The 15,830-nt window shown below is 41.4% G+C and overlaps 1 protein-coding gene across 3 annotated transcripts in view; it reads right to left on the minus strand.

The window, feature by feature from the left end:
* Positions 1 to 379: 379 nt before the first annotated feature.
* The window catches only part of tnksa (tankyrase, TRF1-interacting ankyrin-related ADP-ribose polymerase a), a 205,264-nt gene continuing 189,813 nt past the window's right edge, over positions 380 to 15,830 (minus strand). For all 3 annotated transcript variants that reach the window (XM_085983225.1, XM_085983213.1, XM_085983203.1), the window contains 2 exons: positions 9,763 to 9,919; positions 380 to 5,452 (listed from right to left, as the gene is read on the minus strand). In XM_085983225.1, the coding sequence (XP_085839351.1) occupies positions 5,366 to 5,452; positions 9,763 to 9,919 (244 nt within the window). In that variant the 3' untranslated portion in view covers positions 380 to 5,365. The remainder of the gene's footprint in view (positions 5,453 to 9,762; positions 9,920 to 15,830) is intronic.

Consider the following 15,830-nt stretch of genomic DNA (forward strand, 5'->3'; position numbering starts at 1 on the left):
TCTCAGAATGAAGACTTTGAAGGAGTCACACTGGATCCCGATGCAATGTTCCTTGGTATAAGCAGTGGAATGAGAGTCATGCAAAACAAACAAATTTTATTTGACCCTAGCTTCATCTAGGGCTAGACTGGTCTTTCGGAAAAATATTCAAGATAATTCTTCAAATGGATTCTATTCCAAACCATATAATTTATGTGGCCAAGAATAACTCCTTCAGAAAATTCAGCATCCGAAATGTACAGAAATCATATGCAGATGTTCTGTGGAAGGAAGATGTAGTTTGCAAGTTTAAAAAGTTCTTCTGGTATTCAGAGAACGGAGTACATCAGTACTTGATCTCATCACAAACTGTAGGAAAAAAGTCTCAGAAAGCAACAAGTTTCATTAGGTTGGCATCACTGCAGTTTATTAACAGTTACTTCAGTACCACACACATCACAATTCAGCACATCTTTACAAGTCAAACCTTCCACACAGCTGTACACTCTGAAATCTAGCAATAATCAGAGACTTAAATGAAAGGATAGGAAAAAAAAAAATCAAGATTCTAATTAAAATAAAAACAGCTATTTATACCAATCAGGTTTACAACTCTCCCATCCTTCTTGTTGGTGTAAACATATTCACATTTCCAACATTATTTTCATTGATATTACTACCAATACATTTACAAACTAAAATACATATGTACAGTCTCCATTGTTTATACGTACAATTTCAAGCCACTGGAAAAGTAAATGGCATCTATATCTATATTAAATTACTTAACACCCATTTCAAGTGTTCTCCTGCAAAAAACATTAGCACCTTGTATTGACAAAATGTGCATATTAAAAATACCATAATTACAAAGTAAAATACAAAACAGAAGGTCACTTGATTTATCAAGTACAATACGTAATACATTCCATAACATATACTGCAAATGGTAATCTAGGGCATAATGATAAGAGAAAATACAGCTCAATCTGTAGGAGGGGGAAGCTTAAATAACCTAAACACTAATGCATTGGCTTCTTTAATGAAGAAGGCAGTTAATATGGAGAATTGTCTTATAATTAAGGATTGAAATGGTTTTCTCTCCTTGAATTCTGCTGCACATCATGTTATTTAAGTGAGAAATATATCAATTTACCAAAGGGAACTGATTTATTAAGGCAAGCTGTCCTTAACTGTTAACTCAGTGGTATGTGTTTGGGGTGAATTCTGTCTAGATAGCATCCAGTCTATGCATGGAACTGTCAGCCACGTTTTACAGACTGCACAGAAACACATCTGTTTAAAGTGTACAAATACCTCTTACGCCAACAATTTGGGAAGACTGGATGCGTTTGATAGTAGGACATCAGATTCAATAGTGTCAAGGAAAAACTACTGTAAAAGTCTAAATAATCTGCTTTAAGGAGGATTTGCAAGGTGAAAGAAATACAGTATTACATTTTTCCTTCAAAATGTTATTTCGCTCAAAACAGGGGTTTCTGTTGACGTAGCCCTGCTTCTCAGCTGGTAAATAGTAAGACTGTATTACCAATAACGATCTGTGCAATTGTCTTGCATATTACACCATCTGCTGTCCACTCATTGCTAATTCCTTAATGGCAAGCAAAAATGTTGCTAGATTTGCAATCTCAATACCCCAAACCACTAAATAAAATCTGCTAAAATAACTCGAGAGAAATTGTTCTAAAACGTGATTATCTGTGCAAAATATAAAATTAATGGATACACGAATGCAACATTAATGTGTATAGTTAAATACAACAGTAAAACAAGTGTGCAAACAAGGTCATCGTATCAAAGCTATACTGCAGTGATGTTTGCTATAAAGCAAACGATAGGGGCAATTGTCATTCTCTGGGGATTTATGCAGGCTCCATTTAAAAAATAAATCTCAACACACCTTCAATCATGTTGCAAGCAAGCTTTTCAAAATGATTACACCTTTTGATACGGCTTAGCGATGAGGTTTTGAAATACAATTGGTGTAGGTTCACCCCCAAAATAGGCTGTTCATTAAGCAGGCTAAAGGCAAGTGTGGGGCCAAAAGTGAATGCTTACATAATCTGAAAAAATAGAATTGGAGGAGACTGCTGGAAAAATTAAAGTACAGTAGCACTTTTATGGAACTTTGCATTTACTTGCAAGCTGTATGTAAGGACACAATTTTCAAAATACTTATACTTTCTAGCTCCAATCCACGTTCACAAATCGACTATTGAATATAGCTAATTAGTTGTGAAATGGGCAGGGGTGCAGCTAGTTGTACTATGTGTCAGGCTTAAAGTCCAGTTTAATGCAAGGTACATTAAAAAAAAGTCACAGATTTGAGAAAACCTGGGTTAAGGGGGGAGGATGCCCATGTGAAGTTCGCCGTAAGTAAAAAAAAAAAAAAAAAATCAAGACCTCTTTCAGGATCGCATAGCTCCGATGCCACATTATATATTTGTAGATCAGTACATCTATTTTTGCAACACTTCAGTGCAATGAAGTTGCAACTCAAAGTCACTTTTCCAGAAAAGAATCATTCCAGAATATCAACATGACCTTGTAGTGTGATGGTACATTAACACTTGGAATCCTAATTTCTTAGGCAAATACAGACCAACCATATCAGTTTAGTGTGAAAATTCTCCCAGTCACTTATGCTTCTAACTAAGATCAGTGCTGTGCTAAGACGTTAGAACTGGTCAGTGTCTGCTACGAGAGTGTCGATTTTCAGAAATAAACTAGCCAACTATTGATTTTGCACATCATTACTGTCTTCGAACAGTTCATGGGACTCAAATAGATTTGCTACAAGTTTGTACTGAACATTAAATAAGATTGATTCTTGAATTTAACTTTTTTCAAATGCACATCAGGTCAAACCACTCTATCCCTCCCAAGTTGGCCACCTACAAAAACTCAAACAGCTTTTACACAAATTCCAATTTTACAAAGCTGCAGATCATCGATGACACTACTGTTCCCAAGGTGTGGACTATGCGTCACCAGCACCCACAACTAAACACAAAAAGGAGGGTGATGCCATTTACAAATACACAGATTTGTCAACAGATTGCGATTAAGACAGTTAATTACTTATTCAAGATTGTGAATATTAAAGTAACACAATGCAAAAGAAAATCCATTTCATCTGCAATATGACACCATTCCAACACGTATCACATCAGATACAAGTAATTCAAACTGATTAACAGAACACACTAGTTGGAGTGGACGATGAATATGAACAGCAAAATACACTAGAGACAGCAGACGATGAGAGTCTGAACAGCAAAACACACTAAAGGGAGCAGAGGGCAAGAGTCTAAATAGCAAAACATGGTAAGAACTTTCAAACTACCCAAAACAGCAAAGGGCAAGGTTGCTTATACACTACAAATAGCTAACACGGATAGTTAGAGGTGTATGTGGACGAACATCAACTCTGGCACATGCAGAATGGCACAGCCATGGGTGGATATACAAACCTGAACGAGACCACTACACTCTTCCCTCCCTCCCCCAACCCCCCCTCCCCCCAAAAAAAAACCCATCTAATTCATCTGATCATCTCCTTCTGAACAAAACATCCATCAGGCTCTTGTTTCCCCACTGTGCAGTGGGATATCAAATCTAGTTGAGTGCACAGGTAAGCAGTCAGCCGGAATCAAACAATTAGCACACAACACCACAGGATCTGCTACATAATGCTCACTTGACATCAGAGATAATCTGCACACTCAAAAAACATACATCGTATTAATTTTCAGAAAATTATATACCACACTGTTACCTTTTAGTTTGGCTTTAGAACTGCTGAATAAATTTAATTTTGCTTCTGAAAAATTGCAACATTATATTAGCCTCAGGTTTGAATGTATTTCAGCACAGCTTTTAGACATTAATTTGAGAATTAATACTCAAAAATGATTGAATGTAGAATTACAAAGATGCAATTTAATCTCGGGGCGCCAAAGACATTCATAAAGTACTCTGGTTTCACACTTGTGGGTTTTGTCATCTGAATCATGCTCTCAGAGTAAGTTACAGTATTGCTACACACAACCATCCAAAATTCTATTCATAAAGCTAACAGAATCTTAGGGTTCAGAAAGTTTTATAAAGTGAGTTGTATTTTTTGTCCTTTATAAATATGCAACACTTCTCAATCGAGTTCCACCAGAAAATTTCAGGCCAGGTTTTGTTCCACATCACCATTTCAAAGAGGATAATCTTTGCAGTGCATCAGTCTGTATTCTTCTGTAGCTTATTCCATTTTGTCTACGCTGTACGTAAGCTAATGTATAAATACACAAGTTGTTGGGACTACTTTTAGCAGTGCTAGGATGGCACCAGTTATCTAGTGAAGAATCTTACTTCTTACTTTATACACATCAGCCATTAACCAGGTTTTTAAGCAACAGGCAAACATTAAGTTTTTTTTTCGTGTTAACTATACACAAACGTCAAAAATTAAACTCTGGTCATATGAAAATGCAAAACTTCAAAGGATACCCAAAATTGCTATGAGAATGGACAGACCAATCTTCAAAGCTGGGCAAACCAAACTATTACTTTAGCCGCCATACCCATGCAAATTACCTGCCCCATAAGAACCCCAGCTTATTTTCAACATGTGATTTAGATGGTAATCAACATGCGCTTTAGATGTTAATCAACATGCAAATAAACAGTGTGATGCACTGTTGTCAGCTATTGAGTTTTGCATCGATGATCTTGGGTGAAGTTGCAGTACCACTGGTTTACAGAATTTTTATTTGTTGCCCCACATTAAGCAACTTAAGTCTTTTTACAAACAGACCACCTCTTTGCCTTTTGTGTGGGGGCGGTATGGTTCAAGCAATGCAGTTTTGGTTAGATATACTGGCCGGCTATAAAGAGACAGCTCAGTCTTAAGCTGATGACGACACAGACCACCTCTTCCAGGACTTGAATTAACCATGGAGGTAACCACCGCGATCAAGCTTAGAAGCAGTGCAGAGGACTTTTTTTTTTATAAAACAGTTCTACAATGCTCCCAACCAACAGTACTTCAAAAGCTCCAGTACATTTGAAAAATGAGGCAAAAGGGAGGGGGGAAACAAGTAAAAACAGCAAATCCATTGTAGCCCAAGGCTAATAAGCATTCTTTGAAAGGGAAGGACAATATACAATGCACAGCTATGGGGTCCGGTGGTAAAATTAATGTTTCTTTCTTGAGGGGGGGGGGGGGGGGGGGGGGGGGGGAAATTATAAACTGAAACACCAGTTTTATTTTTAAAGTTTCTCTCAAATAAATATTGTAACAGTCACGTGGAAAGGCATTCATCGTACAGAGCCTTGGGTGCAAGTTCACTTTGGTGCGAAGGTTTGGCTTGGACTATGACTTCTGCTCACTCGTTGTTATCTGCTGTGTCGGACTTTCCGGCTTCAAGATCTGGTATGTGATGAGGTATTCTGGATATGCCTAGGTAAATATATGCAAGTGTTAAAATGGCTTAAATGCAAAGGACAACGAGACAGGAGTACTACACAAACAACTTGAAACCGGAATTAGTGGAATCTAGGGCTGTATTTCCCAAAGAATGCTTTCAAGTCTGCCAGACAAGCATAATGTTAAATATGTGCCTGTAAGGATAAAGAATTATTTTTGAGGATACATTACAATCCCCAAAAGTCCCATTGTCCCTCTGCCTCCCCATGCCACCAAACTACTGCAACAAAGAAAGTGGGCGGGTATGAGTACCCTTGATGTTGGCTTGTGCGTCTCTGGAGCTGGCACCATTTTGCACACAGCAAAGCCCCACAAACAGCAGTAAGATCAATGAGCAGTTCTATTAACTGAGGGAGAAATGCTGGCTAGGACACCAGAATTTCCCGCTTTTCTTTGATTATTGCCATGAGGTCTTTAACGTCCACCTAAACATTTTACATCTCATCAAAAGGACAGCACCTCTGACAATGCAGCACTGAAATGTCAGCCCTGATTATGTGCCCAAGTCCTGGCGTGAACCCACAATCTCCTGACTCAGAATCGTGTGTGCTACCAATGGGGCTGAGCTGACATTTTGTATTAGCTGGTCAGGCCCAAACGTTATTAAACTGTGGTGCCACATCAGGATTTGTCTGGTGTTCCAAAACAAGCATTTAATTTGAGTATTTCTTTTAAAAATAATTGTTAAATTGAATATTTGAAGACTTGACCAAGATGGCTACTGTATAACACCTAACTCCTAAAGGGATAGCATCCCTAAATGATTTACACTACGATCCCACAATGATTGTGTATTTAAGATAGTATCTGACCACTATCTGAATTTATGTTTAAAAATTGAGAGGGTAGAAGTGGGAGTGATGATCAACACTATGAGTTGGCCTGTTCCAAACTTACCAATTTAACACTTTGGTCTCACCAATGACTGTTAGTGGGGTTATTAATTTTTGCACAATTATTCACTAATTTTATTATCCTATTTAATTAGCATAGTGGAGACATAACTAAATGAACCTGGGTATATTGGACATTGCATTCACTGTTTTTAATTCAAGCCCCTTTTCCCCATACCATAAACAACTTAGGTTTATTGTCATGACTAGAAGAAGGTTGTAGAGATTTATGTTGTTGGACAGTCCCTGTAATAAATAGAGCACTTGGGGAAGAAATGTGTATTATAATGGTGCATTACTTGTGCCCATTCTCAAGTGAAAGTCCGTAAACACTATAGGCATCTTGGCTTTTCTCAGGAGTGGTAGCACATTGTCAATGAACAAGTCCAATTTGATGGCTGATCTGGGGCGCAATTTGCAGTATAAATCATTTTTGAGTCACCTAATTATTTCTTAGCAAGGTTTCAAAGGCATAGTAGCACTTTCATGTGCAATTTTTAAAGGTTGCATAAATGATTTTATCCTTGATTGTGCCTTATAACCTTGTTTATAATTGCCAGTGGAAGCAGAATCAGTCTCAATTTTCCACTATAAGAATGAATTTAGACCATTTAGAACAAACAGACCGTGCACATTTCAATGAGACTCGTAAATCTGTATCATGTTCATTAGCATGTTAATAAGTGCTGTTATTTTTAATTAAGTGTGGAAACAACATGAAGCGTTCTTCATACATTGAATGCCAGAACAAATTTTAATGGTAGCTGTCGTTAACACAATTAATTTTGTGTGCGCGCCCCTCAACAGCTCGCCAAGACTATTTAAGTGGCTCTCCAGCTCAAATAATTGCCCACCCCTGGGTAAAGTCACATTAAACTACCTCGAGATGGGCTACGGTCACATTAAACTACCTCGAGATGGGCTACGGTCACATTAAACTACCTCATGAGATGGGCTACGGTCACATTCAACTACCCCATGAGATGGGCTACAGTCACATTAAACTACCCCATGAGATGGGCTACGGTCACATTAAACTACCCCATGAGATGGGCTACGGTCACATTAAACTACCTCAGGAGATGGGCTACGGTCACATTAAACTACCCCATGAGATGGGCTACGGTCACATTAAACTACCCCATGAGATGGGCTACAGTCACATTAAACTACCCCATGAGATGGGCTACGGTCACATTAAACTACCCCATGAGATGGGCTACGGTCACATTAAACTACCCCATGAGATGGGCTACGGTCACATTAAACTACCCCATGAGATGGGCTACGGTCACATTCAACTACCCCATGAGATGGGCTACAGTCACATTAAACTACCCCATGAGATGGGCTACGGTCACATTAAACTACCTCACGAGATGGGCTACGGTCACATTAAACTACCTCAGGAGATGGGCTACGGTCACATTAAACTACCTCGAGATGGGCTACGGTCACATTAAACTACCTCACGAGATGGGCTACGGTCACATTAAACTACCCCATGAGATGGGCTACGGTCACATTAAACTACCCCATGAGATGGGCTACGGTCACATTAAACTACCTCACGAGATGGGCTACGGTCACATTAAACTACCTCGAGATGGGCTACGGTCACATTAAACTACCCCATGAGATGGGCTACGGTCACATTAAACTACCCCACGAGATGGGCTACGGTCACATTAAACTACCCCACGAGATGGGCTACGGTCACATTAAACTACCTCACGAGATGGGCTACGGTCACATTAAACTACCTCACGAGATGGGCTACGGTCACATTAAACTACCCCATGAGATGGGCTACGGTCACATTAAACTACCCCATGAGATGGGCTACAGTCACATTAAACTACCCCATGAGATGGGCTACGGTCACATTAAACTACCCCATGAGATGGGCTACAGTCACATTAAACTACCCCATGAGATGGGCTACGGTCACATTAAACTACCCCTCGAGATGGGCTACGGTCACATTAAACTACCTCACGAGATGGGCTACGGTCACATTAAACTACCTCGAGATGGGCTACGGTCACATTAAACTACCTCACGAGATGGGCTACGGTCACATTAAACTACCTCACGAGATGGGCTACGGTCACATTAAACTACCTCACGAGATGGGCTACGGTCACATTAAACTACCTCGAGATGGGCTACAGTCACATTAAACTACCTCAGGAGATGGGCTACGGTCACATTAAACTACCCCATGAGATGGGCTACGGTCACATTAAACTACCTCAGGAGATGGGCTACGGTCACATTAAACTACCTCGAGATGGGCTACGGTCACATTAAACTACCTCGAGATGGGCTACGGTCACATTAAACTACCCCATGAGATGGGCTACGGTCACATTAAACTACCTCGAGATGGGCTACGGTCACACTAAGCTACCCCATGAGATGGGCTACGGTCACATTAAACTACCCCACGAGATGGGCTACGGTCACATTAAACTACCCCACGAGATGGGCTACGGTCACATTAAACTACCCCACGAGATGGGCTAGTCACATTAAACTACCCCATGAGATGGGCTACGGTCACATTAAACTACCTCGAGATGGGCTACAGTCACATTAAACTACCTCATGAGATGGGCTACGGTCACATTAAACTACCCCATGAGATGAGCTACAGTCACATTAAACTACCTCAGGAGATGGGCTACGGTCACATTAAACTACCTCATGAGATGGGCTACGGTCACATTAAACTACCCCACGAGATGGGCTACGGTCACATTAAACTACCCCACGAGATGGGCTACGGTCACATTAAACTACCCCACGAGATGGGCTAGTCACATTAAACTACCCCATGAGATGGGCTACGGTCACATTAAACTACCTCAGGAGATGGGCTACGGTCACATTAAACTACCTCACGAGATGGGTTACGGTCACATTAAACTACCTCACAAGATGGGCTACGGTCAAATTAAACTACCTCGAGATGGGATACGGTCACATTAAACTGCCTCGAGATGGGCTACGGTCACATTAAACTACCTCACGAGATGGGCTACAGTCACATTAAACTACCCCATGAGATGGGTTACGGTCACATTAAACTACCTCACGAGATGGGCTACGGTCACATTAAACTACCTCATGAGATGGGCTACGGTCACATTAAACTACCTCACGGGGTGGGTTACGGTCACATTAAACTACCTCACGAGATAGGGTCTGGTCACATTAAAACTAATTAGGTAAATGGTTAATATGACGTTTATCACGAGGAGCTTTCAGCTTACACGATTGTGCTGACCAACTGTTGATAATCTTCTAGTAACTGAATCTTAATATTGCACGTTTCTCATTAATTTCTAGAGCTGAAGAGTATACAATCCCCAGATATTTCAGTACCTGTTCTCCTCTGTAGATGACATATTCTGCGTAAGCAAGCCCATTGACACTCGGCCTCCCAATCACAGAATGATGCCCTGGTGGAGCATGAGCCATCTTCATTGCACTGAATTGCAGGAATGACTTCCCAAGTGTAACTCTACAGAAGAGCATTTGTCTGCAATCGAAATAAACATAGTGCCTTGTGAACTAAATTTTACAACATTTTTGTTCAAACTTGGGAAAATGTGAGCAGATCAAGTTTAATAAATCATGAGTGTCCATGACAGATTCATATTCATAATGACTAAAAATATACATATCTAGATTTGATGCAAACAGAAGGTTGGGAGCTGGTATGATACAGGACTAATGAACCCATATATACAAAGCATATTAAAACGTAAACCAAGACATGAGGGTTCTGAAGCAGGTATTTTTAATCTAGGTTGGGGGAGGAGCAGAGGGAGGGAATGGTGGGGAAGGATAAGAGCAAACCACTTAATATTGCAATATCTCCTCCAAGTGTCCACTTTTCAAGTGTGTGCCTAGACGGAGTGTTAGCAGAGTTTGACTGGGGTGTGCATCATAGTCGAGCCCAATCCCAACATTTGCATTCCAATAGAGACAGTAGTTAGGAGCAGGAACCCAAGCTGATGTTTCCCTTTCTCTGCAGCAAACTCCGTGCAGACCTGGGACTGAACCCTTGATCTAGCTGGTTTGTCATAGCACAGAATGCAGTTATCCACGATGCCAATGGAAAAGCCTGCAAGTTGACTGCTGAGTCTGAAGTCCAATTATTATTGTAAGTAACCAGAATTTAGCAAATAAAAACAAACTGTTGGAAATACACAGCAGGTCTGTCAAAATCTGAAAAGCGAAGGGACAGGCTAAGATTTTGGGTATAGACCAGACAGGTGAGCACCTTTAAGACCTTTATCATCTTTGAGGATGTAACAAGCAGGGTGGACAAGGGTGAGCCAGTGGAAGTGGTGTATTTGGATTTCCAGAAGGCATTCGATAAGGTGCCACATAAAAGCTTACTGCATAAGATAAGAGCTCACGGAGTTGGGGGTAATATATTAGCATGGATAGAGAATTGGCTAACTAACAGAAAGCAGAGAGTCAGGATAAACGGGTCTTTTTCTGGTTGGCAAACGGTAACTACTGGGGTGCCACAGGGATCGGTGCTGGGGCTCCAACTATTTACAATCTACATTAATGACTTGGATGAAGGGATCGAGTGTAATGTAGCCAAGTTTGCAGATGATACAAAGATGGGTGGGAAAGCAAGTTGTGCAGAGGACTCAAAGAATCTGCAAAGGGATATAGACAGGCTAGGTGAGTGGGTAAACATGTGGCAGATGGAGTATAATGTGGGAAAGTGCGAGGTTATACACTTTGGCAGGAAAAATAAAAAAGCAAACTATTATTTAAATGGAGAGAGATTACAAAATGCTACAGTTCAGAGGGAACTGGGGGTCCTTGTGCATGAAACACAAAAAGTTAGCATGCAGGTACAGCAAGTAATCGAAAAGGCAAATGGAATGTTGGCCTTTACTTCAAGGGGGTTGGAGTATAACAGCAGGGAAGTCTTGCTACAACTGTACAAGGTATTGGTGAGGCCACAACTTGAGTACTGCGTACAGTTTTAGTCTCATTTAAGGAAGGATATACTTGCATTGGAGACAGTTCAGAGGCGATTCACTAGGTTAATTCCAGAGATGAGGGGGCTGACTTATGAGGAAAGATTGAGCAGGCTGGGCCTATACTTATTGGAATTTAGAAGAATGAGAGGTGATCTTATCGAAACATAAAAGTTACTGAGGGGGCTCGACAGGGTAGATGCAGAGAGGATGTTTCCCCTCGTGGGGAAATCTAGAACTCGGGGGCACAGTTTTAGAATAAAGGGTCGCCCTTTTAGAACTGAGATTAGGAGGAATTTCTTCTCTCAGAGGGTCGTAAATTTGTGGAATTCTCTGCCCCAGAGAGCTGTGGAGGCTGGGTCATTAAATACATTTAAAGTGGAGATAGACAAATTTTTGCAAGATAAGGGAATGAAGGGTTATGGGGAGCGGGCGGGGAAGTGGCTTTGAGCCCAAGATCAGCCATGATCTTATTGAATGGCGGAGCAGGCTTGAGGGGCCAAGTGGTCTATTCCTGCTCCTATTTCTTATATTCTTATGACTGATGGTAGAGACCAAGATTGCTCTCTTGGAGAGGGTGCAGAGGAGACTTACTAGAATGGTACCAGGAAAGAGGGACTTCAGTTATGTGGTGAGACTAGAGAAGCTGGGATAATTCTCCAGATTTAAGATAATTGGCAAAAGAATTATCTTAAGAAACCAGGGAGAAGATGAAGAGAATTTTTTTAAGCAGCAAGTTGTGATGATCTGGAATGCAAGGGTCTGAAAGGATAATGGAAAAAGATTCAATCGTAACTTTCAAAAGGGAATTGATTATATACTTGAAAAGGAAAAATTTTCAGGGCTATGGGAAAGAGCAGGGGAGTGAGACTAATTGGATAGCTTTCAAACAGCCAGCACAGGCACTATAATATGAGGGCAAGAGGGGTTGTTGAGAAAAAGGAGTGTGTGTGTGTGAGTGAAAGCATGGTCGGGAGCTTTGTTGACCAGATGAGGGAAAACCTCTGCAGAGCCAAAAGGAGGATGTACCAGGAGAGAAAAAAAAACTGCTCAAGGGTACAAGCGAGGCATGGGTCAGTGGAAGTAGTCACGAGAGGTGCACAGTACATTTATCTATACTTTACCCTGCGCGTGTACACTTTAAAGAAAAACCTAAAAACTAAATTGGCTCAGATGCCCTTTTAAAAACTGAAACATGATATAGAATCATAGAATGATACAGCACAGAAGGAGGCCATTCAGCCAATTACACCTGGTTGAGCTATCCAATTAGTCCCACTCCCCTGCTCTTTCCCCATACATAGCCCTGTAATTGTTTTCCCTTCTAGATGGTGTATAGTGGTCTTAAGCTAAGGACATTGACAGTACAAGCTTCACTTTTTCCCTTTCACTAAGACGAAGATGTCTTAATTCTACCATTTCACTGCACTAAGTAAAATATTGCACGTAACCATGCCCCTCGATATACTGGCCCGGAAAGTGTGGTGTGTGCGACGGCGTACTCTCTGTGTATGCTGTCGTAAACCCTTTGAAATGTCCTGCAACTTGCAGCCTGTCATCATACGCGTCGACAGGCCAGCTGCAGGGTCTCCGAAAAAACAATCATTGGCAGAGAGTTGGGCTATTGCCCATATAAGTTTTACGGTTGATCCAAGCCTGAAATTAAACATTTACATATCCAAAGTTATGTACATACACTTTATTAAATGAGTTTATGCAAATATTGGCCCAGATTACAGTTTTAATTATGTGAAATTATCAAAAAATTAAGTTTTTATTGAGTTTGGTGGAATGAAGGTAATTAAGATTAAAATTTAAATTGTTAATTGTTTAATTTTTACGTTTCGGGATTCCATTGCATATTAGGGGATTCGCTTAGTTAATAATTGCAATGGAATTCTCCTTTGTCATTGGAGGACTGGGCCCATGTGATCCCAGGTACGCTTTCAATCCGCCTGCATCCCTAGGATCCGTGGGCCATTACGCTGCCCTCCGCCTCGAGGCCTGAGGCCGCAATTCTTCGCAGCCTGGGTGCCAGCAGGTAATTTCACAAATGTTTCGCAGGTTGGAGGCGTATTCCGGAGGCATGCCTCCGACCGCAATTTCTAGGTCACTGCAGTTTTAAAGGTTATAAAATTGCATAGACATAGGGAAAGGGGTTTCTTAGCAACAACCTCAGAGTCTTGGTTCCAGTTTTTCCTTTGCCAAGTTTCTTACCTCTGCTCCTGAAGACGTCCACACTTTGCTGGAATAAAGGCCCCAGTCACCTTCTGGTACCTTATGTATGCGTGAGCTTTGATAATGTGTAAGCGGGCTATTCAGTTTTAGGGACCATCATGGTTAAGCCAGAACTGTCCTTAACATTGACAAAGAAAGGCACTTCTAACAGGATTGCTGGATAGCGATCAGGGAACAGGAAGCCTAGATGATTTGTCTCCTCCCTAACCCAAGGGTGCCGAGGCAGTCCCACCACCATCCAGTTGAGACCAGCTCACTTATCACAGACTGAGAATTGAACGTCGCAGTTTGCTGGGCTGAATGGCTCAGCTACTTACAAGATAAGCTCACTGAGCCCTCCGGGGAGCAGACTGGCAGCTCAAACAAGAACTTGGAATATAGACGGGCATACAACTGCACTCTTCAACAACAACAACTTGTAGTTATATAGCACCTTTAACGTAGTAAAACGTCCCAAGGCACTTCACAGGAGTGTATAAAACAAAATTTGACATCGAGCCACATAAGGAGATATTTGGGCAGAAAGAGGTAGGTTTTAAGGAGCGTCTTAAAGGAGGAAAGAGAGGCGGAGAGGTTTAAGGAGGGAATCTAGAGCTTAGGGCCTTGGCAGCTGAAGGCGCAGCCACCAATGATTGAATGATTTAAATCAGGGACACTCAAGGGGCCAGAATTAGAGGAGCGATATCTTGGAGGGTTGTGGGGCTTGGTGCGAGTTAGGACACGGGCAGCAGATTTTTGGGTGACCTCAAGTTTACGGAGGGTAGAACATGAAAGGCCGGCCAGGAGTGCATTGGAATAGTCAAGTCTAGCGGTAATGGGTATGGATGAGGCAGGGGCAGAGTCGGATGACGTTCTGGAGGTGGAAATAGGCGGTCTTGGTGTGGTCGGAAGCTCATTTTGGGGTCAAATATGACACCAAGGTTGCGAACAGTCTGGTTCTGCTTCAGACAGATGCCAGTGAGCTTGATGAAGTCAGTGGTTAGGGAACAGAGTTTGTGGCGGGAACTGAAGACAATGGCTTTGATATTCACAATACTTAGTTGGAGGAAATTTCTGCTCATCCAGTACAGGATGTCGGACAAGCAGTCTGACAATTTAGAGACAATGGAAGGGTCGAGAGACGTGGTGATGAGGTAGAGTTGGAACATGAAGGTACGTGTGGAAATTGATGGTGTTTTTTCGGATGATGTCGCCGAGGGGCAGCATGTAGATGAGAAATAGGAGGAGGGCCAAGGATAGATCCTTGGGAGACACCAGAAGTAACTGTGCGGGAGCGGGAAGAAAAGCCACTGCAGGTGAGTCTCTGGCTACGATTAGATAGATAAGAATGGAACCAGGCTAGTGCAGTCCCACCCAGCTGGATGACGGTGGAGAGGAGTTGGAGGAGGATGGTGTGGTCAACCGTGTCAAAGGCTGCAGAAAGGTCGAGAAGGATGAGGAGGGATAGTTAACCTTTGTCACAGTCACAAAGGATGCCATTTGTGCCTCATGCCTGCCTCAGAGGAAGAAAGCTACAACAACAGAAATAGGCACTGTGCCTGTTTACTCATAGCTATATTTAGTGTTTCACAGAGTGGGTTATAAGTTCTCTTGAAAGTTGCTCTACCAGTTGATAATTCCTGGTTCATTTAGTCTGCTTATTATTGATACTAAATGCTATGTGGGGGACAACACAAGGACATAACACGTGCTTAGAATGTTTTTTCTGATTCAGAATGGGTTTGCAGACAGGATACTAAATTTTCCTGTGGATTAAGATCACAAACTCATACTCTTGGTGCATAATAATGGATGCTCACAAAGCATATAACGCCCATTATTTTAACACATAGAAGGAAAGAGTTTACTACTTATGACAAAACAGGTTTAACTTGAGATTCCCAATGTATCACTAGGGCATGAAGCTCTCAGGATTTGAGAAAAGAATGAAAGACTTGCATTTATATAGTGCCTTTCATGACCTGAGGATGTCCCAAAGTGCTTTACAGCCAATTAATTACTTTTGAAGTGTAGTGTACTGTTGTAATGTAGGGAAACGCTGCAGCCAATTTGCACACAGCAAGGTCCCACAAACAGCAATGAGATAATGACCAGATAATCTGTATTAGTGATGTTGGTGGAGAGACACAAGGTAACGTGTTCTTTTCATGAATTGAATGGCATACTGAATTATCAGTCACAATTGCTCCATTTCAGATGTTAAAA

Source organism: Somniosus microcephalus, chromosome 1 (assembly GCF_052327205.1).
Source record: "Somniosus microcephalus isolate GS21.2 chromosome 1, FLI_Smic_1.0, whole genome shotgun sequence".
NCBI lineage: Eukaryota > Metazoa > Chordata > Chondrichthyes > Squaliformes > Somniosidae > Somniosus > Somniosus microcephalus.